Source organism: Macaca fascicularis, chromosome 15 (assembly GCF_037993035.2).
Source record: "Macaca fascicularis isolate 582-1 chromosome 15, T2T-MFA8v1.1".
In the NCBI taxonomy this organism is placed as follows: domain Eukaryota; kingdom Metazoa; phylum Chordata; class Mammalia; order Primates; family Cercopithecidae; genus Macaca; species Macaca fascicularis.
Window position 1 is genome coordinate 63,719,431 of NC_088389.1, and position 26,855 is coordinate 63,746,285.

The 26,855-nt window shown below is 50.6% G+C and overlaps 3 protein-coding genes across 20 annotated transcripts; 1 reads left to right on the top strand and 2 right to left on the bottom strand.

Annotated features, from left to right (window-relative positions):
* Window positions 1–710: 710 nt before the first annotated feature.
* Window positions 711–8,588, bottom strand: CA9 (carbonic anhydrase 9). Of its 4 annotated transcripts, XM_005581370.5 has the most exons (11): window positions 8,186–8,588; window positions 7,006–7,035; window positions 6,673–6,843; window positions 6,398–6,540; window positions 6,210–6,302; window positions 4,328–4,394; window positions 2,865–3,022; window positions 2,211–2,355; window positions 2,069–2,095; window positions 1,068–1,149; window positions 711–936 (listed from the first exon to the last, which is right to left on the bottom strand). In XM_005581370.5, exons 1-11 carry the CDS (start codon window positions 8,550–8,552, stop codon window positions 876–878), a joined length of 1,344 nt encoding a protein of 447 aa, XP_005581427.3. In that variant the 5' UTR covers window positions 8,553–8,588; the 3' UTR covers window positions 711–875. The 4 variants fall into 4 exon arrangements, 3 of the variants coding, with proteins under 3 accessions (XP_005581427.3, XP_065386456.1, XP_065386457.1); XM_065530384.2 differs by lacking the exon at window positions 7,006–7,035; XM_065530385.2 differs by lacking the exon at window positions 6,210–6,302.
* Window positions 8,589–13,149: 4,561 nt separating this feature from the next.
* Window positions 13,150–22,017, top strand: ARHGEF39 (Rho guanine nucleotide exchange factor 39). 11 transcript variants are annotated; one of them, XM_065530388.2, is made up of 9 exons: window positions 13,236–13,280; window positions 18,591–18,685; window positions 18,966–19,086; window positions 19,333–19,451; window positions 20,072–20,142; window positions 20,392–20,520; window positions 20,727–20,956; window positions 21,124–21,289; window positions 21,461–22,017. In XM_065530388.2, exons 1-8 carry the CDS (start codon window positions 13,251–13,253, stop codon window positions 21,274–21,276), a joined length of 948 nt encoding a protein of 315 aa, XP_065386460.1. In that variant the 5' UTR covers window positions 13,236–13,250; the 3' UTR covers window positions 21,277–21,289; window positions 21,461–22,017. The 11 variants fall into 11 exon arrangements, with proteins under 11 accessions (XP_073873276.1, XP_073873275.1, XP_073873277.1 ...); XM_015437016.3 differs by lacking the exon at window positions 13,236–13,280 and adding an exon at window positions 18,221–18,383; XM_015437017.3 differs by lacking the exon at window positions 13,236–13,280 and adding an exon at window positions 18,221–18,383 and having other exon boundaries at window positions 21,464–22,017.
* Window positions 22,018–22,263: 246 nt separating this feature from the next.
* CCDC107 (coiled-coil domain containing 107) lies at window positions 22,264–25,450 on the bottom strand. 5 transcript variants are annotated; one of them, XR_006692882.3, is made up of 6 exons: window positions 25,267–25,450; window positions 25,021–25,172; window positions 22,989–23,049; window positions 22,802–22,892; window positions 22,612–22,678; window positions 22,264–22,511 (listed from the first exon to the last, which is right to left on the bottom strand). XR_006692882.3 is itself a non-coding variant. In XM_005581373.4 (6 exons), exons 1-6 carry the CDS (start codon window positions 25,370–25,372, stop codon window positions 22,288–22,290), a joined length of 726 nt encoding a protein of 241 aa, XP_005581430.3. In that variant the 5' UTR covers window positions 25,373–25,450; the 3' UTR covers window positions 22,264–22,287. The 5 variants fall into 5 exon arrangements, 3 of the variants coding, with proteins under 3 accessions (XP_005581430.3, XP_005581429.3, XP_045230370.2); XM_005581373.4 differs by having other exon boundaries at window positions 22,612–22,703; XM_005581372.4 differs by having other exon boundaries at window positions 22,591–22,703.
* Window positions 25,451–26,855: the final 1,405 nt, after the last annotated feature.

The window sequence follows — 26,855 nt, forward strand, 5'->3', positions numbered from 1 at the left end:
ACAAAACTGGGGGACATCGTAGGCCTTGTGCCCTACAGCCTGAGGAGCTGCCATCCATAGCACCGCCCTGTTCCAGCAGCCAGCTGGGCCAGACAGCACATCCTGAAGCAAAAACTGCAAGAGGTGACACATTTTCTTTGAGCAAGGTGAAAACCCAAAAGCCTGAGTGTGATGTTAAGCCTTGGGCTGCTGTCTGCCCTACCCCTCAACACATACACTGCACACACACATACACACAGCCATCCCAACAGTATCAGTCATTTCTGTCCTCTTCCTGATAGCATCTGTGGTAGGCAGAATATTCCCCTTCTCCAAAATGTCCATGTTCTAATCCTGTGCATTGTTCTTACCTTACATGGGAAGAAACTTGGTGATTAAGATTTTGAGATGGGGTGATTATCCTTGATTATCTAGATAGGCCCAGTGTAATCCCAAGGGTTCTTAAGGAGACAAGGAGGTCAAGTGTAGAGGTAGGAGTTGTGACAATGGGAGCAAGAGATTGGAGTGATGTGTGGAAGTGGCTGGGAGCCAAGGAATGCAGGTGGTTCCTAGAATCTGAAAAGGGCAAGGAAACATTCTACTTTTAGAGCATCCAGGACGAGCAAGCCCTACTGACATCTGACTGCTGACCTCCGAACTGTAAGATAATAAATGCATTACCACTAAGTTCGTGCTAATAATAATAGGAAATTCAAATACCATCCTTCTGATTTGGGGAAAAAAGGTGACGAACACATATTTTATTATAAATATTTACTTTAAAAAATTACTTGGCAGTTAAAAGGAAGTAGTGGCATAATGAGCAGGACAGGACAGTTACCGGCTCCCCCTCAGATGCCTCTGGCTGGCTTCTCACATTCTCGAAGATCCAGCCTCTAGGCTCCAGTCTCGGCTACCTCTGCTGGGTGGTAGCTCACACCCCCTTTGGTTCCCCTTCTGTGTGTACACAACAGGGAAGACTAATCAGAAAACGGGCCCCAGAGCAGCTCATTTGCATGCACTTTTTATGAAGCGACTCCACACAAGGTTGGGGAAGGGTGTGCCTGAGGAAAGGGTCAGTGTAATACCTGTGTTGCCTTCTCATCTGCACAAGGAAGGCGACGCTGGTGGCAGCAAAAAGGAGGCCAAAAACCAGGGCTAGGATGTCACCTGGAATGGAGAGCAGAGAGGGCTGCTTTGGGAAGGAAGAGGGGTCTGCAGAGTTCCTCAACACCTGCCTCAGTGCACTCCACCACCCCTGCCCCAAGTTCTCAGGCAGCCCCCAGTGCCTCAGTCTCCAGAAGAGGCCAGCCAAGGGATGAGGGTGGATACACAAGAAGGGGCAAGATAAGCACCGTTTTTCCTTCCTAAAAGCCAAGTAAAAGGGCTGTTTGGGGCCAGGCACAGTAGCTCATGCCTACAGTCCCAGTGGTTTTTTTTTTTTTTTTTTTTTTTTTTTTTGAGACGGAGTCTCGCTCTGTCGCCCAGGCTGGAGTGCAGTGGCGCGATCTCGGCTCACTGCAAGCTCCGCCTCCCAGGTTCACGCCATTCTCCTGCCTCAGCCTCCCGAGTAGCTGGGACTACAGGCGCCCACAACCGCGCCCGGCTAATTTTTTGTATTTTTAGTAGAGACGGGGTTTCACCGTGGTCTCGATCTCCTGACCTTGTGATCCGCCCGCCTCGGCCTCCCAAAGCGCTGGGATTACAGGCGTGAGCCACCGCGCCCGGCCAGTCCCAGTGTTTTGAGATGCTTAGGTGAAAGGATTGCCTGAGCCTAGGAGTTCGAGGCTGCAGTGAGCTATGATCGTGCCACAACACCCCAGCCTGGACAAGAGTGAGACTCTGTCTTTAAAAAAAGGGGGGCGGGGGTTGGGGAGAGGGATGCTAGGAGATTTCTCAAGCTTCATTCTAATCAATTAGGCCCTGGGGACAATGGGGAAATCCCCATCATGATCTGCCTCTAATATTGGGATTGGGGTCTGTTCTGCAGAAAAGGAGAGGGAGCAGATGCGGTCCTGAGCAGCCCTGAGGCTGAATGGTGCTGAGGAGTCTCCTGGCATCAGGACCAAGAGGAGGGGCACAGACTCACCAGCAGCCAGGCAGGAATTCAGCTGGACTGGAGAGAAAAAGGGAGATGTGAGAGGCGGGCTGTGACAACCAATGACAGACACTGGCACACACATGGGAGGATAAGGGACCCCCGGCTGGGGGGACGCCAGACAAAGCTGTACCTGGCTCAGCAGCCCGAGGACTGCTGTCCACTCCAGCAGGGAAGGAGGCCTCAATCACTCGCCCATTCAAAGGCTGCGTCACTCGGAAGTTCAGCTGTAGCCGAGAGTCACCAGGTCCCCACAGGGCGTCAGAGAGGGCGTGGAGCTAGGGAGGTCAGTAGACAGTGTGGGTGGGTTCATGGCATGACAGGAAACAAGGGTCCCAGGCCAGCTCACAACCAGCACCTCAGGGCTCCATCCTCCATCTCCTGTATTCCCCACCCGGCCCCTTGGTATCTTTTATAAATAAATTAATGTATCCTAAAGATGGTAGGCAGCGGTGGGATCACATAGCTCACTGCAGCCTCAAACTCCTGGACTCAAGCGATCTTCCAACCTCAGCCTCCTGAGTAGCTGGGACTAGGCGCACACCACCATGCCCCGCTAATTTTGGTTTTGTTGGGGTTTTTTTGGTAGAGATGGGGTCACACTATGTTTCCCTGCCTTGTCTTGAACTCCTGGGCTCAAACCATTCTCCCACCTCAGCCTCCCAACGTGCTGGGATTATAGGCGAGAGCCACAGAGCCCAGCCTTGATTTCTTTCTTCTCCTCTTTCTCATCTTACATCCTCCTTCCCCCACACCCACTGTGTCCACACACACACCCCAGGCCCACCTGCTTAGCACTCAGCATCACTGTCTGGTTAAACACAGTCCAGATGACACCCTGGGCACAGGGCGGTGTAGTCAGAGACCCCTCATATCGGAAGTAGCGGCTGAGGTCAGAGGGCAGGAGTGCAGATACGTCCAGTCCTGGGACCTGAGTCTCTGAGCCTGTGAAGAGGATCTATGTTGGGGTCTCACCTACACTGCACTCCCTTAAAGCTTCAGGGTATACACATACAGTTTCACCTCCCAGAAGCCAAGGTAACTCAACTCTCTGAGACCACTTCTTCACTAAGTGCAGGCCCTTCCCATAAGACATAACTCAAAAAAAGTACTGGGCATTGGGGCAACTGGAAGAGGCCTGAGGGAGCGAGAGAGGGAGAAAGAAAGGAAGGAGAGAAGGGAACGCAGGAGGGAAGGGAGGAAGGAAGAGAAGGAAAGAAGAAAGACCATCTGAGTCTACACTCTTAACTCTGTGTACCATCATAAAGTGCTGGGTCACAAGTTTAAGCCCAGAGCGAATTAAAAATAAAAAAATGAATCCCAGCACTTTGAGAGGCCGAGGTGTGTGGATCACAAGGTCAGGAGTTTGAGACCAGCCTAGCCAATATGGTGAAACTCTGTCCCTACTAAAAATACAAAAAAATAAAAAATAAAATAAAATAAAATAAAAAATGATCTGAATAACTTGTAAATAAATATGAATATTGATACAAAACAGACACAAGAAATGCAAAGGCAGAGTTCTACCTAGTCTAGCAGAAACCTAAAAGTCTAGTAGAGTGAGATTTAAAATGGCCCAAGAGTGACTAAGAAGGGAAAGATTTCCAACAAAAGTATTTACAAAGTTAAAACATTTGATGCTTATTAAAGATAAACAGTCCTCAGAAAAAGTTTAGCTCTCCAGACTTGACCTTGACAATTCCAAACACCATTTTTTGGTCTTGTTTTTTTTTTGTTTTTTGTGGTTTTTTTGTCTCATTTTTTTAGACAGAGTCTCGCTCTGTCACCCAGGCTGGAGTGCAGTGGCGCGATCTTGGCTCACTGCAACTTCTGCCTCCCGGGTTCATGCCATTCTTCTGCCTCAGCCTCCTGAGTAGCTGGGACTACAGGCACCCACCATGCCCAGCTATTTTTTTGTATTTTTAGTAGAGATGGGGTTTCACCATGTTGGCCGGTATGGTCTCGATCTCTTGACCTCGTGATCCACCCGCCTCGGCCTCCCAACGTGCTGGGGTTACAGGCATAAGCCACTGCACCTGGCGGTTTTTGCTTGGTTTTCAATCTGTAGGCAGCCGTTTGCAGGTAACTGCGTCTGTCAGCTTCATGGTTATTATCAAGATGAGCACTGGCTCATGCTTCAATCCCTCCTGCACTGGAGAGAGCCCATCTCCAGCCTCAGACCTGAAGCTCCCAAGGGTGATTCTTTATGAACTAGGCCACAGAGATTAGTGGCCAGACCAACAAACTGACCTTCCTCAGCGATTTCTTCCAAGTGAGACAGCAACTGCTCATAGGCACTGTTTTCTTCTGGGCCCTCCTGGGGGATGACATTGTAAGGCAGATGAGTGCATGTATCAAGGACCATAGCTGAAGGCCAGAACATCATGGGGGTTCCCATGGTCCTCTCCCATTCCTCAGCTCTGAAAATGCTGAGGGAACGTAAAATTGTAATGGTGGTTGATTTTTGTTGTTGTTGTTTTTGGGACAGGGTCTCCCTCTTAAAATCTTATGTATTAGTACTCAAACTCTATGTACTCTTGCTGTGCGAACCAACAAGCTTGGTGGACTGGTTTTCAATGACAAGCTGGAGAGGGAGGGAGAGAGGCCACTTTACGAGGATACTAGGCTCTCAGTGACCTGGGCCCTTCTAATGTTTGCAGTCTCACTCACTGCTGCCTCCATACATAACCCCCACAGGAAACCATATATACACCTTTGTGTTGGTGTCACCTCTGCCTTCACCTTCATCATTCTGTGTTTGGCTTTTCAGGAGAGGTCCTGACATGCCACTTCTTTTATTTATTATTCTTTTTTATTTTGCTTATGAACCTAATGTTAAGAACATTATAAACCTAAGAGTATGAACATATTGACATGCTATGTCAGAGGCATTTCTCTGAACTTTGCGTTGTGTGGCTGGTGTTAAAGAATCAGTGAGTGGCCGGGCGCGGTGGCTCAAGCCTGTAATCCCAGCACTTTGGGAGGCCGAGGCGGGTGGATCACGAGGTCAGGAGATCGAGACCATCCTGGCTAACATGATGAAACCCCATCTCTACTAAAAATACAAAAAACTAGCCGGGCGTGGTGGCGGGCGCCTGTAGTCCCAGCTACTCAGAGGCTGAGGTGGGAGAATGGCGTGAACCCGGGAGGTGGAGCTTGCAGTGAGCCGATATCGCGCCACTGCACTCCAGCCTGGGCGACAGAGCGAGACTCCGTCTCAAAAAAAAAAAAAAAAAAAAAAGAATCAGTGAGTGTGGCTGGGCACGGTGGCTCATGCTTGTAATCCTAGCACTTTGGGAGGCTGAGGCAGGCGGATCACTTGAGGCCAGGAGTTTGACACCAGCCTGACCAACATGGTGAAACCCCGTCTACTAAAAATACAAAAAAAAAAAATTAGCTGGGCTTGGTGGCACAAACCTGTAATCCCAGCTACTCAGGAGGCTGAGGCAGGAGGAAACCCGGGAGACGGAGGCTGCAGTGCCCCAAGATCACACCACTGCACTCCAGCCTGGGCGACAGAGAGAGACTCTGTCCAAAAAACAAAAATCAGTGAATGAGTGAACCTAGCAGGCATCTCACCATCCCTTCCCTTTACTGGCCTCCTCTAATTATGGTGGATGTAGCCTTGATTATTATGGGTCCAAAGAGGTCACTAAACACTGCATTTCACAAAGGGGAAATGATGGGTCATTGGAGTATTAGAGAAATTACTCTTCCTGATATCTAATGCACTGCAGGAGCCATTCCCTAAATAGGCCATATTCTGAGACTTTGCACATTATGTTCCCTCTGCAATGAACACTTCCTTTTCTTTCCTACTAGTGAAGGCTTTAAGTGTCACTTCCTCTGTGACCACCATTTTTACTATGTCCTTCCTATGTGTCTGTCATGTCAGCCTCCCCCACTGGCTGTGGGCTCCTTAGAGGCAAGGACCTACAGCTTCAGAATCCTTGTTGTGGACTGGTGCCTGGTTCACAGTGGGTGTTAAATGAACGAACAGTGCGTGAAAGAGTTTGTCAGCCAGGGGCCAGGGTGAGCATGCTGTGATGGGGTCTCTGGCACCACCATACAGAGTCCGGGAGGGAGCATGGGATGGGAAAGCGAGGAGTAGGGGGTGTCCAGGATCTGGTACCTCCAGAAAAGCGGCCAACACGGCCAGGCCTCCGGGGCGCCCCAAGGCCTCCTCAACTCTGGCATAGGCGGTGCTGATGTGAACCACGTGGATCTGGAGAGGACACGAGGGTAGCAGAGAGCCACGTCTCTGGCCTGGCCCCGCCCCGCCCCGCTCCTTTGCCCCTTCTCGGCCAGCTCCGCGCTCACCTCGGCAGGGAAACGGTGGCCTTCCACAGTGTGCTCCGAGCCCGGACGACCTACAGCACCCCAGTGCAGATGCAGCTGCAGAGCCCGGTACTCCCGCCCGGGACCCAGAGCCATCTCTAGCCCGGAAGGCAGGGTCAGTTGCACTGCGTAGGGAGAGGCAAGTAAACCGGCCCCGCCCGGGAGGGCCAGCCCAATCCCCGGGCAGGCATTGCAGCGAAGGTTCCCTTTCCTGCGCCCCGCCCCATCCCCAAGTCTTGGCGGGGAGACCCCCTCACCACTGTGGCCATTGTTGCGCAGGCGCAGTTCTGGGAGCAGCGGGAGCTCGAAGCCCAGGAGTTCCAGGGGTCGCAGGGCGGGGCAGAAGGCGGCGAGCTGGGGGCGGATATCTACCGGGGACTGGAAGCGGCCCGCGCAGGCTGGGGACACCTGGGGCCAGGGCGGGTCGCCTGGGGTGGAAGAGTTTAGTGAGGAAGTCTGACGCCTAGGTCAGGAACTCAGGGAGCCCGGGTAGAAAAGGTGAGGGGATGGGACGGCAGGCGGCGGGTGGGACGGGAGATCCATAGAGCTGGGTTCCCAGATTGGGTCTGTGCAGCAGGTGGGTGTCTCACCTCCATAGCGCCAGTGTCTCTGGTTATCCCCTGTATAAATGAAAAGGATGAACCGCCCAAGCTTAGGGCCCAATCCCTTCCTGGCGGCCAAAACGATGTCACAAACTCAGATGCCTTACAGGGGCATTACCGGTAACAAATGCCTTAAGCGGGCCAGGTGCAAAGCTTGAGACCGCACTCAAACTCATCACCGCAACTGGGTGGGCCAAACAGCTATCCTACCAGTTTGCAGTCATTGTCTTAGGGTCTGTAAAAGTGAGTGGCTGCTTCAGGCCAGGCGCTGTGGCTTACGCCTGTAATCCCAGCACTTTGGGAGGCCAGGGCGGGTGGATCATCTGAGATCAGGAGTTGGAGACCAGCCTGACCAACATAGTGAAACCCCGTCTCTACTAATAGCCGGGCGTGGTGGCGCATGCCAGTAATCCCAGCTACTTGGCAAGAGGCTGAGGCAGGAGAATTGCTTGAACCCATGAGGTGGAGGTTGCAGTGAGCCGAGATCACGCCATTGCACTCCAGCCTGGGCAACAAAAGTGAAAGTTCGTCTCAAAAAAAAAAAAAAAAAAAAAAAAAATGAGTGGGCACTTCAGTCCTGAGTCCCAAATGAGTGAGTACACCATCTTACCTTTCTCCCTTCTTTCTTCTCCCAACTCATCCCTCTGCCTTGTCTAGTCTCCAACCCCTTTCCCCAAATTCCTGGCTTGGGAGTCAAGACGCCATGTTTCTCTACCTGCTGTGTCCTTCTTCCTAGGCCTCAATTTCCTCATTGTAGACTGAAGATGAGATGACTTCTACAAGCTCTTCTTGCTTGTCCTCTGGCACCCATTTCACCTCCTTTTCTCTTCCCCTCAAACTCTCTGGCTCTCCTTCTTCACCTATTTTTTCTCTGCACATTTTTTCTCTCATCTGCACTTCTCATCCCTTTCTCTTCTCCAGCCTCCCCCTTCTCTCCCATCTTATCCAACTCACTTCTCTCCTTTTGCGCCCTTTTTATTTTCTCTCCACATCTGTCCCTTTCTACCTCCGAGAGTGGGGATGGGGATATTGGTATGGGACCTATGGAAGGGCTTCTGTGGGAGTACAGGCTCCCCTCCTTCGCTAAGTGACCAGAGCCTAGGCTGGGGTATGGGAGGGGAGGCATGAACCTCCTGAAACCTGGATTTGGAGACTGGTGACCACTTACCTTCTTTGTCCCTGTGGGCATTATTCTGGGGTTCTTGAGGATCTCCAGGAGCCTCAACAGTAGGTAGATCCTCTAACTTCAGGGAGCCCTCTTCTTCTGATTTAGGCTTAACTTCAGGTAGATCCTCCTCTCTGGGTGGATCCTCCTCTCTGGGTGGATCCTCTTCACTGGGCAGATCCTCCTCATGCAGTGGGTCATCTTCCCCAGAAGAGCCTCCTCCCAGCGGGGAATCCTCCTGCATCCGGTGCAGCCTCTGGGGATGGGCAGGCACCAGAAGCAGCAGTGACAGCAGCAGTTGCACAGTGAGGCCTGGAGCAGGGGCTGGGATCAACAGAGGGAGCCAGGGGCTGGGGCACAGGGGAGCCATGCGGCTGACTGTGGGGTGTCCCAGCACACGGTGTGTACGGGCTGTACGTGCATTGGAAACAAGAGCTGGGTGGGGGAGGAGCAAGCCTGGAGGGGAGCAGGCTGACTCACAGAGCGCCCTTTTGCAGAGATGGAGCCAAAGTCTCACAGGTTTGTCTGGCCCTGTGCCCCCTCCCCCATACCAAAGCCAGGATGGGGGTGGAGTGAGGGGCAGGTGTGTGCACAGGCAGAAGGTTATCAGGGCCATGGACTCAGCTTGGAACCCAAGGCACCACCTGGCATTATGCAGGCTCTCCCTGGCACCACCCAGCTGCTTGCCAGCCAGCCTCAGCTAACCCTGGCCTGCTTCCCAGCTCCAGGCACAGAAGGGGAAAGGCAGGGGAGCTGGGGCCCCCGTGTCCTCTGGCTGAGAGGGAAAGCAGCTTATGTATACATCCCTGACTCCACTAGGAAGCAGGTAAAGGGGTAGGGCAGGCTGCTAGGGGAGCCCGAGGGTGAGTTAAGTAATGGGTATGTGGGAGACAAATTTGAGCTTGAATCAAAAGCAAGTGTATGTGTCAGAGGGGCTCTGATAGGTTTAACCTATATTTATTTTTCATCACGTTACTCAACTGCTCAAAAGTCTTCATTGGCTCCCCAGTACCTACCACAATATGCACATTGTGTACTTCTGACTTCCAAGTCCCTTCAAAGCCTTGCCCAAGAGACCTTTCCGCCTTGTCTCCTACTACTCTCCCTCATACGCTAGCCAAATTAAACTATTATTTTTTTCTCCAAACCTTTTACCACCTTTGTTAATCTAGTTCTTGCTCCCTGAAATGCTATTTACTATTGCATCCAACAAATATGTATTTAGTACCACCACAGGTCCAGCACTGGGCTATGGACTAGGGACATGGAAATGAATAAGACACAGTCCCTCATTTTGGGAGGCTGAGGTAGGTGGATTGCTTGAGTCCAGGAGTTTGGACCAGCCCGGGCAACATGGCCAAACCCTGTCTCTACTAGAAATACAAAAAATTAGCCAGGTGTAATGGCATGTGCCCGTAGTCCCAGCTACTCAGGAGGCTGAAATGGGATGATTGCTTGAGCCGAGGCAGTTGAGGCTGCAGTGAGCTGAGATTGTACCACTGCACTCTGGCCTGGGTGACAGAGCAAGACCCTGTCTCAAAAAAAAAAAAAAGAAACAAAAAACCAACTGCCTGCCCTGAGGAGCTCGCAGTCTAGTGAGTGAGGGCCAACCCTGTCAATATCATAATATTGAGGGAAGAGAGATGAATTCTGCTTTAGAAGATAATATAGAAGTAGGCAAATCTGTTTATATCCTTGAAGAAATACCAGTTCAATTGGTAAAAACAATAGGGAGAATGATATTCTGGGTGAAGGGGAGGCATAAAATATTATGAGCAGGAGAGCGACAGAATCCAATTCTCATACTAGGTCATGTTGAGGGCTTGAAGGCTAGTATGGAGCAGAGATTGCAGGGGAAGACTGGGTGCAAGGAGATGGGGTAGAAGAGTGTGAGGACCCCAAGGATGGGCTTAGGCCTCCCATGTTTTTTTCTTTTCTTTCCTTTTTTCTTTTTTCTTTCTTTTTTTTTTTTTTTTTGACAGAGTCTCACTCTGCTGCCCAGGCTGGAGTGCAGTGGTGTGATCTCAGCTCACTGCAATCTCCACCTCCCAGGTTCAAGCGATTCTCCTGCCTCAGCCTCCCTAATAGCTGGGACTACAGGTGCGTGCCACCACGCCCAGCTAAATTTTGTATTTTTGGTAGAGATTGGGTTTCGCCATGTTGGCCAGGCTAGTCTTGAACTCCTGACCTCAGGTGATCTGCCCACCTTGCTCTCCCAAAGTGCTGGGATTACAGGCTGTTTTTTTTTCTAATTAATTATTTTTAAAATTTATTTTCGAGATGGGATCTCACTATGTTGCCCAGGCTGGAGGGCAGTGCCTATTTACAGGTGCGACCCTGCTACTGATCAGCACTGGAGTTTTGACCTGCTCCAGTTTGCACCTGGGTCAGTTCAACTATCCTTAGGCAACCAGGTTGATGCAGAACTTAGTGCAGACACCTGACTGGTATACTACACTACAGCCCGGAACTCCTGGGATCAAGTGATCCTCCTGCCTCAGCCTCCCAAGTAGCTGGGACTACAGGCACGTGCCATCACCGCTGGCTAGTCTGCCCTTTTAACAATTTATTAAGCCTTCTCTAGTCCTCCAGGTGCTGTTCTAGGCCCTACAGATGCAACATTGAATAGAGAACAGCTCTACTGTTTTGTAGCTCACATTCTAGTAAGGCTCCATTGGCTTCAATAAACCACAAGAGAATAAGGCCATTTCGGGTCCATCTAGGGCTAATATTCAGTAGGCACACACCAATATGGTTGAGTAGCTTAATTAAATATATTAAGATATTTCTAATCCTGTTGGCATATAGCCATGGCCCCTAGCTCCAGGGTGCCCCTGCTACCCTAGCTCTTCCTTAGGGACCCTCTAGACCTCCTGATCCCTTATCTAAAGAGGTATTGCCTGGCATAACAGAGTCCCCAGGAGCCCACTTGAGTGCCTCAGCCACCTTCAACTCTGATGGGTCAGTGCTTGTGCACTTGCTGCTGTGTTGCAAATAGTTTTACTGGCTGGGTGCGGTGACTTATGCCTCTAATACCAGCACTTTGGGAGGCCAAGACAGGCAGATCACCTGAGGTCAGGAGTTTGAGACCAGCCTGGCCAACATGGCGAAACCCCATCTCTACTAAAAATACATAAATTATCTGGGCATGGTGGCAGGCACCTGTAATGTCAGCTACTCAGGAGGCTGAGGCAGGAGAATCACTTGAACCTGGGAGGCGGAGATAGCAGTGAGCCGAGATCGCACCACTGCAATCCAGCCTGGTGGACAGAGTGAGACTCTGTCTCAAAAAAATAAATAAATAAATAAAAATAATTTTTAAAAAAATCCTGGCTAACACAGTGAAACCCCGTGTCTACTGAAAATACAAAAAAAAAAAAAAAAATTAGCTGGGTGTGCTGGCAGGCACCTGTAGTCCCAGCTACTCGGAGGCTGAGGCAGGAGAATGGTGTGAACCCGGGAGGCGGAGCTTGCAGTGAGCTGAGATCGCACCACTGCACTGCAACCTGGACGACAAAGGGAGACTCCGTCTCAAAAAAAAGAAAAAAAGTTTTACTGTTCTCCCTGTCTAATCCCTTCTATTCTTTGAGACTCAGATGAAAGGCCACCTCCTTCAGGAAACTCCTTAACCAACCCTCTACCATTAGTCTGGAAAAGATCCCTGTCATCTTTGAGCCAACCCAGTTCTTTGCCTGCCCTCAATAATAACCTTGTCCACCATCTAACTCATATAAGGGTGATTTATGACATTTTTGTTGTTGTTGTTGTTTGTTTTTTTTTGAGACTGAGTCTCGCTCTGTCGCCCAGGCTGCAGTGCAGTGACCGGATCGCAGCTCACTGCAAGCTCCGCCTCCCGGGTTTACGCCATTCTCCTGCCTCAGCCTCCCGAGTAGCTGGGACTACAGGCGCCCGCCACCTCGCCCGGCTAGTTTTTCGTATTTTCAGTAGAGACGGGGTTTCACCGTGTTAGCCAGGATGGTCTCGATCTCCTGACCTCGTGATCCGCCCGTCTCGGCCTCCCATAGTGCTGGGATTACAGGCTTGAGCCACCGCGCCCGGCCTGATTTATGACATTTTATCTGCTCTAACGGCCTTCAGCTCCATAAGGGCGGGGCTCAGTACTTGATTGAGTCTGTCTTTTATTCAACAGCCATTATTGAGCATTTTCTGTTTGTAGATTACCTTGCCAGGTGCTTGAGAAATACCAAATTGACTAAGATATAGTCTCTGCCCTCAAGGAGCTCATTGTCAATGACCTGTGCATGTCAAACCACAGCTATTCCATAAACAGGACATAACTTTTTACATTATTATTATTTTTGAGACAAGGTCTTACTCTGTCACCCAGACTGGAGTACAGTGGGGTCATCATAGCTCACTGCAGGTTCAATCTCCCAGGCTCAAGTGATCCCCCCACCTCAGCCTCCTGAGTAGCTAGGACCACAGGCACAAGCTACCACCCCTGGCTAATTTTTTAAATTTGTTTTGTAGAGACAGGGTTTTGCTATATTGCCCAGGTTGGTCTTGAACTCTTGACCTCAAGTGATCCTCTGACCTCAAGTGATCCTCCCACCTCAGCCTACAAAAGTTTGGGATTATAGGCGTAAGCCACCATGCCTGGCCTCACACCACATTTTTGTGGCACTCCAAATCATCTGTGTTGTCAGATGACTGTCATATTGTACACCAAAATATATATGGCTGAATAACAGTTGTCCTCCAAATGGTCATCCTCAGATGTAGTCAGCCTAAGATTCTAGGGTGCCATTTCTGGAGCCAAATTCAGAGCTCTCCATGGCAGTGTTGTCCAGTGTACACTCTGAATGGCCAGCTGATTGTCTTGGTCAGCTCTGTCTTTGGCTTGGACCTTGCTTGGCTCCTGACACATGGAAGTACATGGTAATATCTGAATTGGACAGGCCTATACAAGACAGAATGTGGTAAAGACTAATTCAGCTCTCTGTTACAGCTCACTCATTTTCCAAATGCAATTCCCTATGGCTCCGTTTCTCTCCTTGTCTCTCTCGTCTCTGATGTGAGTGGAGAATGTGGACTCTGATCCTGGATCATGCTGGGAGTCTGCCAAACCCTAAAACAGGTTTGAGTTATTGTTTCCTGAGTCTCCCCAGGTTGGGACAGAGTGTACTCAGGACTTACTGATGAGGGCACCCCACACCTGGATCAGGACCTCTCTGATCCAGGTTATTATAGGTCAAGTGTTTGTTCATGAGGGTTTGTGTTTTAAAACACTGAAGGGTCATGTTACTAAAACATGTCTCTGCCTATCCCAGCGTGGCAGAGGAGGAAACTATTCACTGGTTGGGTAGAAGGGAAAATGGTCCCTCTCCCAAGTCATGGCTCGGGGGCAAAGACTGATCAAATTCCTTATAGAACCTTGAGGCTAACTTGTAGTTCTGGCCACCTCCCCATCTTTATTCATTTCCAAGGGCTGCTGTAACAAATTACCACCAACTGGGTGGCTTAAAACAACAGAAATGGATTTTTTCACAGTTCTGGAGGCCAGAAGTCTGAAATCAAGGTTTTGGCAGGGCTGGACTCTCTCTGAAGGCTCTGGGAAAGAATCCTTCCTTGCCTTCTAACTTCTGGCGGCTCCAGGCATTCCTTGACTTGTAGCTGCATTACTCCATGTCTGCCTCCAACTTCGCATGGCCTTCTCTTGCCCCTGTGTCTCCACTGGGTGTTTCTCATTGAGACACTTGTCATTGGATTTAGGGCCCACCAACATAATCCAGAATGATCTCATCTCAAGATCCTCAACTATTGGGAGGCGGAGGTGGACGGATCATGAGGTCAGGAGGTCGAGACCAGCCTGGCTAACACGGTGAAACCCCATCTCTACTAAAAATACAAAAAATTAGCTGGGCATGGTGGTGGGCGCCTGTAGTCCCAGCTACTTGGGAGGCTGAGGCAAGAGAATGGCGTGAACCCGGAATGTGGAGCTTGCAGTGAGCCGAGATTGCGCCACTGCACTCCAGCCTGGGCGACAGAGCAACTCCATCTCAAAAAAAAAAAAAAAAAAAAAAAAAGATCCTTAACTAATTATGTCTGCAAAGACACTTTTTCCAAACAAGGTCACATATGCAGGTCTTGAGGATTAGGACATGGACGTGTCTTTATGGGGCCACCATTTAGTCCACCATCAGTACGGTGGAACTGAAGTGGATGCACAGGATGAGAAGGGATGAGTTCATATTGAAGACTCTCATGCTTTTGCCCTTATCCTGCTCCTTATCTTTGCAAGGCAGTGTCATCCACTCCCATGGCTCCTATAAATTGATGACACCCAAGTATTCCCAGGCTGGACTCTCTCCCCATGTCAGACCCATAACCATCTGCCTAATAGACAAGACCCAAGACATCTTCATTTGAATGTCCCACAAGTATTTCAAGTTTAACAGGCCCCAGGTTGAATTTGTCTTCCCCACAAACCTCCTCTTCATCCTCCTTCAGTAAATAGCACCACCCTCTGCCTAGAAGCCAGAAACCTGGTACCATCTCTACTTTCATCTTTTCCTTCACCCTAGCATTCAATAACCATGCCCTATAGATTCTACCTTCTAAATTTTTCATCCACATTTTTCATCTTTGCTCACACTTACATCAGCTTTTACCTGGATGACTGCAACTGCCTCCTGATAGGTCTTGCTGAGTCCAGCTAACCAGAGTGATGTTTCTAAAATGGCACATCTCATTATCTCACTCCCTGTTTAAGGCCTTTCAATGGTTTCCCATTGCTCTTAGGATAAGGTTCACAGTAACTGACGTGGCCTTCAGCGTGCCACTATTGCCCTGGTTTCCATGGCGGGCTTGTGACCTAGGGGAGTAAAGCTCTCTGTCTGAAGTATTTGATGGCTAAGGGAACCAAGTCTGTGGACAACACATAAAGAAGCACACAGTCATTGTAACTGTGGGCAGCCACTTTGTATCCACAATGGAAGCCAGCCTCAAGATGAAGGTAAAACCATGGAAGGCACGGTGGAGTGGTGGAAAGAGGTCCTTGGTAACATGATTGAGCTGCTGGATTAGGCCAACACTAGGGCCCACCTGCTTCTGGACTTTTCAGTTGCATGAATTAATAAATTATCTTAATGTTTAGCCACTTTGAATTTATTATTACTTATATCACAATTTTACTGATATAAATTCCTTTTTTTTTTTTTGAGACGGAGTCTCGCTCTGTCGCCCAGGCTGGAGTGTAGTGGCCGGATCTCAGCTCACTGGAAGCTCCGCCTCCCGGGTTCGGGCCATTCTCCTGTCTCAGCCTCCTGAGTAGCTGGGACTACAGGTGCCCGCCACCTCGCCCGGCTAGTTTTTTGTATTTTTTAGTAGAGACGGGGTTTCACCGTGTTAGCCAGGATGGTCTCGATCTCCTGACCTAGTGATCCACCCGTCTCGGCCTCCCAAAGTGCTGGAATTACAGGCTTGAGCCACCGCGCCCGGCCTATAAATTCCTTCTAAGTTTGGCCTCTGTCTACCTCTCCAGTCTCCTTTGTCATCACTCTCTCCCTTGCAGTCTATGCTCTCATCTTATAGAACGTCTAGCAGTTCCTTAAATTCATCGTATGCTTGTGTATGTGTGTGTCCAGGCCTTTGTCCGTGCTGTTTGACTCTTTTTTCCACTTCCCCTGCTGCCAGCACCCAGCTCTGCCTAGCCAGGTTTTATTCATCCTTCAGGTCATCAGTTCACATATTACTTCCTTTGAGAAGCCTTCCCTGACTCCTACACTAGGATCAGTCCCTTCACTGCATGATTGTGTAGAAGCCTAAATGTCCCTTGTAATGTTTCCTCATTTTATGGTGACTCCTTACTGTATCTGCCATGCTGGAGTGTAAGCTGCCTATGGGCAGGAGTCATATTTCTCTTGTCCACCATTTCATCTTCATGCCTAGCACAGGACCTGGCACATGATTGGCATTTAATTTTTTTTTTTTTTCTGAGACGGAGTTTCGCTCTTGTTGCTCAGGCTGGAGTGCAATGGCACAATCTCAGCTCACTGAAACCTCTGCCTCCCGGGTTCAAGAGATTCTCCTGCCTCAGCCTCCCAAGTAGCTGGGATTACAGGCATGTGCCACCATGCCCGGTTAATTTTGTATTTTTAGTAGAGACAGGGTTTCACCATGTTGGTCAGGCTGGTTTCCAACAACACATAAAGAAGCACACAGCCATTGTAACTGTAACTACCGACCTCAGGTGATCTGCCTACCTCGGCCTCCCAAAGTGCTGGGATTACAGGTGTGAACCACCGCACTCAGCCTAATTTTGTTGAATGACTGATGACTGTTGTTCAAAGCATCCCTAGGGCTTCTCCAGCATCCATCAGGTTGAATGCAAAATTTGAGGATAAAGAATAAAGGGGTTATTGACTACCCTCTGAACCTCCTCCTGTTGGCCCCTCCTATCTTTGGCTGTGGGAGCAGAGCTTAGCAGCTGTTCCAGGTAGAGTGTGGTATGCCTGACTTGCTCTGTGATTGACTTGGTCCCCAGGGAATTAGTTGTCGCCAACTGTTTTCAGTGTGTCCTCTCGGCTTTGCCCTCTTCCCCAACCGATGCTTATAGGAGGCTCTATTCTCCACCCCCTGCCACCCACCCAAAGCACTAACACACACTGGCAGCATTCACAAACATACCCATCACCAACTGCACCCCAGGTGTTGTGGTCTACTCTCATCACCTGGGCTCACAGTGACACCAATTACCACGGGATTATCTGTCCTCTTCTATGTTCGAGCTCTTAGTGTGTGGACTGTCCCACATTCACTTGAGACAGTATAACCAGTCCTCTACCTATTTGGTATCACTACCAGTTTCCTTGGGACATGAGCCCAAGGTACAGTCTGATCCAAACTCTCCCCTTCCTTCAACCAAGCGCTTCAAGTTATTCCTCCCTGGTCTAAGCCCAGCATTATTTCTTTCTTAGAATTCTTAGAATGTCAGAGCTGGTGGGGAGGTGGTGGGGACCTCAGAACCTTGACAATCCCCTGGTTCTTGGCTTGGGGTCCAGATTCCTAGGAGTCCAAATCAGTAGGGAGGGGGCCTAAAGTTTCTGACATTTTGTTTTTTTTTTATAACATTTTTTTTTCTAACTACAAAGTAATGCATGCTTAATGTAGAAAACTTGGGAAAGGCAGAAGTATACGAGAATTTAAAAAATCGCCCTGTCTGTCCTGTTCATCCCTTTAGCTTCAGTGATCCAGTGCCTGGCACAGATACAGATTAGGTACTTAATACACATTTGTTAAACAAATTATATTCAATTCCATTACCCAGAGATAAAAACCACAGTTAACTTTTTTTTTTCTTTCTTTTTTTTTTTTTTTTTTTGGAGAGATGGAGTCTCGAACTCCTGGGCTCAGGCGATGCTCCCGCCTCTGCCTCCCACAGTGCTGGAATTACAGGTGTGAGCTCTCGTGCCGGCCACACAGTTAGCTTTTGCTTGTTTCGCCTTCAAACCTTTTGTATGTATTTTATACAAAGGGGATTATATTATACACCTTCGTAGCCTGCTTTTTTCCTCTCAGCAATATACTATGTGTGTTTTCCCATATTAATAGCTTCTTCACAACACCATTTATAATATTTAATACTTTCATATCATTCCTTCAAATGGCTATACCTTTTCCTAGCCAATTCTGGGAACAACCGACCCCCTGGCATTCGGCATGGGCTCGGGACAGAATGTGTACTGTAATGATCGCGCCCCACCCCCATCCAATTCTCCAGATAGGACGCTAAGTTCCTGCCAGCATCTGCAGCCCGTCTCCTGACTGAAAGTTCAGGCTGCTGCTCCAACATAGTGCCACTCAGAGGAGGGCCCCACACCTGCCCCACCCCGCCCTGCCCCTGCCGGCGCCGCGCACCTAAGGCGCCTCCCTGGCGGTGGGGCACGACGAAAGAGACCCTGCGCGGTCCGGCCGGCCGCCGCGCATGCTCCTTCCTGCGCGCTGCCCTCCCCGGCCCCGCCTCCGCGGCTCCCGCCCTAGAGCGGTTAGGATTTGAATCTGTCGCGGGTTGCAGCCGGAAGTGTCGATCCCCTAGACAGGCATGGAGATCCACTACCCGGGTGTGCGGTCCCCGGTGCAAGAGCAGCGTGCCCGCTGGGAGCGGAAACGCGCTTGCACCGCCCGGGAGCTGCTAGAGACTGAGCGGCGCTACCAAGAACAGCTGGGGCTGGTGGCCACGGTGCGGGACCTGGCACACACTCCCATTATGGAACAGGGACCCCAGGGTGTGGGAGGGTCTCTGCGAGGTCGGTAACCCGGAATAGGGTGGTCTTGGACTATCCCTCTGCATGCAGGGAGCCTGGGCAGACTTCTGCGGTTTCTGGGGGAGCCTGGCGTTAGCCTCCTCTTCCTCCAGGCTAGGAACCAATATGCTCTCCTTCCGCAGTACTTTTTGGGGATCCTGAAAGCCAAGGGGACCCTGCGACCACCTGAGCGCCAGGCCCTGTTTGGCTCCTGGGAGCTCATCTACGGCGCCAGCCAGTAAGTGGAAGGGGCACAGAGAGAGGAAAGGAGGGAGAGTCCTGGCCTGTGGCCGTGCACAGAGCTTGGAGTCAGAGACTCAGGTTGTATCAGGTTCTATTTGGAGTCCGCCAGTTACCTCACCTGTGGCCTTGGCCCAGTGCCTTTAGCATGCCCTTGTTCTCCATCTGTACAATGGGGTAATAGCACTACTATTAGTGCTATTAATTCTCATGAGAACTAAATGAGGTGGTGCTTGAGTGGCTCTAGAGCTGCCCTTTTGCTGTCCTCGCCCACACAGGGAGCTGCTTCCCTACCTGGAAGGAGGATGCTGGGGCCAAGGGCTGGAGGGCTTCTGCCGCCACTTGGAGCTCTATAACCAATTTGCTGCCAACTCAGAGAGATCCCAGACCACCCTGCAGGTAACCTGGAGATGACCTCAAATCTTGCCCCTTACCTTTCCCCTTCATCTGGAGACCCAAACTTTATACATTTCCTGCATTTATAGAGCCCTCTGGGTGCTCAGCTCTGTGGTAAGTTCTCTGTAGGGAGACAGGGTTTCTCTTAGGAGCGCACAGCTTACTGAAGGCTGGGAATGTGGATACAGATGAATGCAATATAAGGAGTGGCTTGTCTCCCTGCTTCCAATCCTTTCTCCCTCACTCCAGGAGCAGCTAAAGAAAAATAAAGGTTTCCGGAGGTTTGTGCGGCTTCAGGAAAGCCGCCCTGAGTTTGGGGGCCTTCAGCTCCAGGACCTACTCCCTCTGCCTCTGCAGCGGCTCCAGCAGTGAGTGAACTTCCCTTGATTCCAGCCGCCTCTCTCTTTGAGATTGTATGACTGCGGCCCTCAGCTTTGTGGGATGTCTTGGGGTCGATCCCAAAGCCCTGCCTCGACCCTGAGCCAAATTGCTTCTAAAAACCTTTTGCAAGAGTAAATGTGAACCCATTGGAGTACTGAGGGTCTGCAGCCTGAGGCCCTCAGCTGGAACTGTGGGACTTTACATTGAAGTGAGGGGGCCTCTACCAGGGCCTGAGGCACGGTTTCTGGAAAAGTTTCAGATGAGGGGCTGGCCTGGCTTAGAATTTCTGTCTCTGGGTTAAGCCTGAGTTAAGGGCTATAGTCAGGCTGTCTGTAGCATCCTCCTTGGGTTGATAAACTTTCATCTTCCAGTCTGGCCTCCTGAACTATGGCTAGTCTGCCACTGACTCTTCAGTGCGGGATGGAAGAGGGCTGTGTGGTGTGAGCCCTGGTTCTGAGTCCTACATGAAAGAAGGGGATACAGTAGCCAGAAGCAGATCTTTCCTGGCCTTGCAATTGAAGTATGGGTAGAGGGTGATCTGCACATCAGGCAGGGGGAGTTTTGCCTGGCTGTGCTTCCCCTCAGACTTCCCACTGTTGAATTCCAGGTATGAGAATCTCGTCGTTGCTTTGGCTGAAAACACAGGTCCCAACAGCCCTGACCATCAACAGCTCACACGTAGGTTCTTGCTCCTCTGCAATGCAGGCTGGAGGCTTCCTTTCCTGTGTCCCTTTCTGACTCTGACCTCCAACAATGTCTGGTATGACCCTATCTTCCACTGACATGTATACAGTATCCCTACTGCTCTGCCTTTTCTTCAAGAAGTCAGACCCTGACCCTGGTCCCCTCCAGAATAGCCTCTTTCACAACCATGCCACCCAAAGTCAAAGTTATTTGGAGAGTAAGGTGTGGGAGATGTTATTCCAGGGGCTGCCCGACTGATAAGTGAGACTGCCCAGAGAGTCCACACTATTGGTCAGAAACAGAAGAATGACCAGCACCTTCGGCGTGTCCAGGCTCTGCTCAGTGGACGCCAGGCAAAGGGGCTGACCTCAGGTAGCCTGCCTACTTCCCCCTCAAATCTCAACTGCCCCGTCTTTTATTTTTATCTAACTCTCCAAGCGCCAACCAGCTGCTCTTTTCTTACTCACCCTTCTTCCGGTATTGACCCAGCATATAACCCCTGTTTTCTCAGCTTCCCTTTCCTCTTATTCCCATGGATCCTGAAGCTGCCCTAGAATAACAGCGCTCCCATCCCCCAGGGCGCTGGTTCCTACGCCAGGGCTGGCTGTTGGTGGTGCCTCCCCATGGGGAGCCTCGGCCCCGCATGTTCTTCCTCTTCACTGATGTGCTGCTCATGGCCAAGCCTCGACCTCCACTGCACCTGCTGCAGAGTGGCACCTTTGCCTGCAAGGCCCTCTACCCCATGGCCCAGTGTCAACTCAGCAGGGTCTTTGGCCACTCAGGAGGCCCTTGTGGTGGGTTGCTCAGTGTAAGTAATAGGTGGGAACCCTAGACCCAAAATATGTCTCAGATGCTTATAGGCTGGTTTATCTTCCTGGTATGGGTCTCTTTTCATAGGAACAGCACCATCTACATTGAGAGAGGATAGCTGGGGCTCAGGCTTCATACCTAGTAATTGTCTCATCCCCGAATTAGCTCCATGGAAACAGCAAGGGCTTCAGCTTTAGCCTGGACCTTTCTGAGCCATGCGCTAAGAGGTGGTCTCTCTCTAGCTGTCCTTCCCTCATGAGAAGCTACTGCTTATGTCCACAGACCAGGAGGAGCTGTCACGCTGGTACCACAGTCTGACTTGGGCTATCAGGTAAGTTGTGTCTTCCCCCAGGAAGGGCGCTCTGATGAGGCCCACAAGCAGGAAATAAGCAGTCTCGTGCCCTACATTGGTCTGGCACGCCCCAGCCACCAACCCCACAGATGATTTTGTCTGAAAAGAGCACTCATGCCAGTGCCTGAACTGACTGTCTTCTCTCCACAGCAGCCAGAAAAACTAGAGGAATCTTACAGATTCCAGAACTCAGGATACCTCAGGGATAGGTCACAGCCAGGAGTACAAAGGAATCTTCTTCAGTACTGAACAAAACAGAACCCTTCATGATTTGACAAAGGTCACTTTGTGTTTACCTGGACCAAGCTACTCAAGATCACCTGACCAACTCTTAAAAATCACGACCAGGCACAGTGGCTCATGCCTGTAATCCCAGCACTTTGGGAAGCAGAGGTGGGAGGATCGTTTGAGCCCAGGAGTTCAAGACCAGCCTGGGCAACACAGTGAGTGAGACCCTGTCTCTATTTAAGAAAAAATAATTAAGAAATTTTATTAAAAAAGAATCAGGAAACCAAGTCTGACCCAACTGAACCAGCCCCTAACACAGATGAGGGGATTTGGGACTGATAAGCTCCGTGCTGTGTCCATGGCCCATCATTTATCAAGGCTGCAGCTTTGTAAATGTGGCTATTTTTATGTTGTGTATAGTTTCTATCATTTATTTTTCCACTGGATTTGAGTAAAGTTTTTTCTTTTTTTTGGGGAAAGACCCTTCTGTCTCAGTTTTGCTATGAGAAAAGGGATTTTTGGGCCCTGAACACGGGTATGCTGGTAGCCTCAAGAATACAAGGAAAAGAGCTGGAGCTCCCTCTATCTTTTCTGCTGTCACACTGGAAGGCAGCCTCTTTTTGTCCTAATAAGGACAGCTCTTCAAGAAGGCCCAGTTGTCCTTAGGCACCTAGTATGGGTGTGTACAACCAGCTAGGATGGAAAAAACACACAGGAGCACCCCATCACAAAAACAGACTTTGTTTTACTCAACCTTCAGCTATCGTCCCTCCTTCCCAGCCAGGGCTGTGACTGGGGCCCTCTGCCACAGTCTGGCTGCACCTTCTCCGTAGCCCCCGCTCCACCTCCCAGGAAGTAGATAGGTTCCATGTCTCTGTGGTCCAGTTTGTGGGCTCCTCCCAGTCCTGACTGTCACCAACCTCCTCCTCGTCCTGCTTTAAATAAAAGTCCTCAGGAAGAGGTCTGCTGGTCTCTGTGGGGAGAGATCAGGAATGTTCCAGTTTCAGAGACTTTGTCTCCACCTCCAGCAGACTCGCCTCCCAAGCCTTCACCTGGTTCTGAAGCCTCCATACCCTTGTCCGGCTTGCTGTCTTGCAGCAGCTCGTGGATGGTCTGTAGCTTCATGTTCAGAAGTTCCTGCTGGGCTCCAGCCAGAGTAGTCACACTGAAGAAATGTCCACTCAGTGGCTCCCAACCTATGTCCCCATTCCTCCCTCCTGCCACAAATTCCCCCAAAATTAACAGAATCATTGCTCTCCTCACCGCTCAAAAAGGGGGTCCAGCTGGGCCATCAGGTTGTTCAGGTGCTGCTCTGTCTGGGCCAGCTGTTGTGTCAACTGGGCCAGCTGTTGCTCTGGGGATAAGGCAAAAAAGGGGGGCAGAAGTGGTTACGTATCTTCTGCTGTCCCCTAATCTCCCTCTACCCAGCACAGACTTCTGCTAAACCCACCTGACTGCAGTGGCTGCTGCTTGCTTGCCTCCTTGTGGAGAACCGCAGTTTCATCTTTCCCCTGTTGTGGAAGGAAAGGGCAGAACTGAAGCAACAAGGTTCTGCTCCATCACCTCAGTCTCCAGAGCCAGCCAGGAGAGAGTGCAATTTGAGGTGGAGACGGTGATTGGGTTTTTAGCTCAGAGAATAGCAATTCTAGTCTATGTAGCTCCTCACCCAGCACATGAAGCAACATGTCCTATGTCCCACACACGGTCATTCAGTTTGCTGAAAAACACCTCCAGGAATGAGCAACTCTCTCCGATTTGAATATAGCTCTGGTGGCTGGGCGCAGTGGCTCACACCTGTAATCCCAGCACTTTGGAAGGCCGAGGTGGGTGGATCACCTGAGGTCAGGAGTTTGAGACCAGCCTGGCCAACATGGTGAAACCCCGTCTCTACTAAAAATACAAAAATTAGCCAGCATGGTGGCAGATGCCTGTAATCCCAGCTACTTGAGAGGCTGAGGCAGGAGAATCGCTGGAACCTGGGAGCCGGAGGTTGCAGTGAGCTGAGATCGCGCTGCTGCACTCCAGCCTGGGTGACACAAGGAGACTCCATCTCAAAAAACAAAAACCCTGGTTGTTAGACAGTTCGTGCATAAAGCCAAAATTTGTCCTTTATGTATATTCTTTCCATAGTGCTTACTGGAGCCTTCCAAAATAATGTCTCCTCAATGTGACAGCCCCTCAGGAATTTGAAGACAATGGCCACACCCTCACCCCCTTTCCTGAGTCTTTTCTGTTTTTCTTTTTTTTTCTTTCTTTTTTTTTTGAGACGGAGTCTCACTCTGTCACCCAGGCTGGAGTGCAGTGGCCGGATCTCAGCTCACTGCAAGCTCCGCCTCCCAGGTTTACGCCATTCTCCTGCCTCAGCCTCCCCAGTAGCTGGGACTACAGGCGCCCGCCGCCTCGCCCGGCTAGTTTTTTTTTGTATTTTTTTTTTTAGTAGAGACGGGGTTTCACCGGGTTAGCCAGGATGGTCTCGATCTCCTGACCTCGTGATCCACCCGTCTCGGCCTCCCAAAGGCCTGCTGGGATTACAGGCTTGAGCCACCGTGCCTGGCCTCTTTTGTGGTTTAATAACTTCAGTCTTTACAGTCAGTGCTCACTGACGGTGGTTTTCTCTGGTGGTTTACTGAACATGTAGTGCTCTTAAAGCAGTGCCCTGAGGCGAATACAATTCTCCAGGGGCATTCTGATCAACAGGTGAAGCACAGTGCCATGTTCCCAGCACTGATTTGGGAAGTGGCTTGTCACATCCCACAGTGAACTCAGTCAACTGGAATGCCTAAATCTCTTTCGTAAGAGTTGCTGCTACTTTATGTTTCTTCCAGACTACTCAGGTCCAAGAATAGAATTTACTAGTCTGTCCTCAAAGTTCATCATTAAATTCAGTCATTCATCCTAGCCTGTCACATCTACCTGGGGGTCATTATTAGCTATCTCTTCTAGTTTCATGCATCTAAACTGGTTCCATCGGTTCTATTTTATAATGCAACTATGTAAGAGGGTCAGGGCTAAAGACACAGCCCTGGAAGGTACTACTTTTCAAAATGTACTGTCAACCCACATTTCAGGGCCTCCTTCCCAAGGACAACATAAGACCACTTCATATCTGGAACTCTAGAAACACACTGCAGCAATCAACCTCCTGTGCCAAGGTGGCCCCACTCTTGTAGCATGGACACTGCTAGCTGGGTTCAAATCCCAGCTCCAGTAGTTGCCAGCGCTGGGTGACCTCGAGCAAGTGACTACTCTTCACTAGATTGTGGGAGAACTAAATGTGATGGTCATTATTTATTTACAGCTCACCACACGCTCTTCACATCCGTTACCTCCCTGGATCCTCAAAATAACCTCATAATATTGGAAGGCCAACGGACCATTTGTCTTTATTTTACAGACAGGGAAGCTGTGTCTTGCTCTTGGTACCCTGGCGCCCCCATGGGAGATTCGGGCTCAGGGCATCCCCACCCCCGGCGGTCCCGCACCTGCAAACACTTGTACAGCACAAAAGCCACGACGGCCGCGGTGTAAAGCGCCCCCAGAGGCAGAGACCCGGCCCGGGCCCGCTCGCGCTGGTCCTTGAGCGGTGGTCGCCGTCGGGGTTCCGTGGCCCCAGAGCCGGGGTGGGCTGCGTTCCCTGCGGAGGGAGGACACAGGCAAGTCAGCCGAGCTGGGTGGGGCCTGGGACCGGTGCGCAGTCCCGGCCCTCCTCCAGCAGCCCTCGCTGATACCTGGGTGTGCCCGGAGGTCGGGACTGGCGCGGTCTCCTAGGACCCCGGGCAGCGCAGACACAAGCAGCAGCCCCACCATACCGAAGAGCGAAACTGGGACCGCCATTGCCAGCCCACGGGTGGAGGGATGGGGCGGGCTGTCCCGAAGCAGTCCGGCGTTGACCGGCCGCCCCAGTGCGCACGCGCACGCGCAAGCGAGCAGGCCCGCTACGGGCCTCCCGGGGAGGCCACGCCCACTCCTCGTAGGGCGGGGCCAGACCATATTTGCATAAGATGGTGTCATTCCAGCTTTCCTGCATTTGCTCATTCCTTATCTATTAAGCTATTCTGCTAGCCACAATGCTCTGGAAACCTATAGTCTTAGAAAGTTATGCCCAAAAACGGTTTGTTTTTCTCTGACGCCACCAACTTTCTCACCCTAATCTAAAAATAAAGTCTTTTTTAGGGCTATAAAGTAATACACTATGAGAGCAACTTTGCAGGTCGTGCTGAAGGCCTGTATCCTAGGCTACAAACTGGGGACTATGTTCCTCCCCCCTGCCTAGGGGAAAGTCCCCGGACCTCCGGCAGAGAGTGCCACGTGCATAAGCACGTAGACATTCCCCCTTCCCACTGTAAAGTCCGCCAAGAAGCGTGGCCCGCTGAGCGGCGTGGTGCGGGGTAGTTGTCCGTCAGCTCTTCTAGTTACGCAGGCAGTGCGTCTTGGCGCACTAACCACACGGGGCTCATTCTCAGCGCGGCTGATTTTGTTCCTCAGACAGAGTCGCACACTGTCGCGACTAACTGCAGCCTCGATCCCCCTCACCTCAGGCTCCCAAGTAGTTGTGACTGCGGGCGCGCGCCATCATGGCCGGCTAAACTGTTATTTTTTGTAGAGGTGGATTTTTCTCTTGTTGTCCAGGCTGGTCTCGAACTCCAGGTGTCAAGCGATCAGTCCACCTCGCCCTCCCAAAGTGCTGGGATTACAGGCGTGACACCGCGCCCGGTCACCGCGGCTGCTTTTTATGCGCGGGCAACTTTACTCTGTTCTTGGCCTTGCTATGAAGTGCGCTCATTACTCTTCAAATATGGAGCATTCCTGAAAAAGGAATGCCTCCTCTTCTACTTCCCTCTCCATCTGGCAAACGCTTTAGTAGCCACCATTCATTGTGTAGCTGGTACACAACTTACGGACTCTGGGCTAGAATCCTGGCTCCTGTACTCAAGAGCGGTGACCTTGGGAAACTTACTTCTGTCTCTCCGTACCTTCTTTTCCACTCTGAGGAATGAAGATAAGCACTTACTTCAAGAGCTATGATGATTAAATGGAATCACTCAAGCAAAATACTCAGAACCGTGCTTACATATTAGTGATTCTTTCTTTTTTTTTTTTTTTTTTTTTGAACGGCGGGTCGCTCTCTTGTCTAGGCTGGTCTTAAACTCCTGGGCTCAAGGGATCCGCCCGCTTCAGCCTCGGGGTAGCTGACATTACAGGCACATGCCACCACGACGGACTCTAGTGATTTTTTAACCTGAGCGGCTACTACTATAAACCAGACAGTTGAAATTACATTGACTCTCTCCCTGATACGCTGCTGCATTCCCTTTCT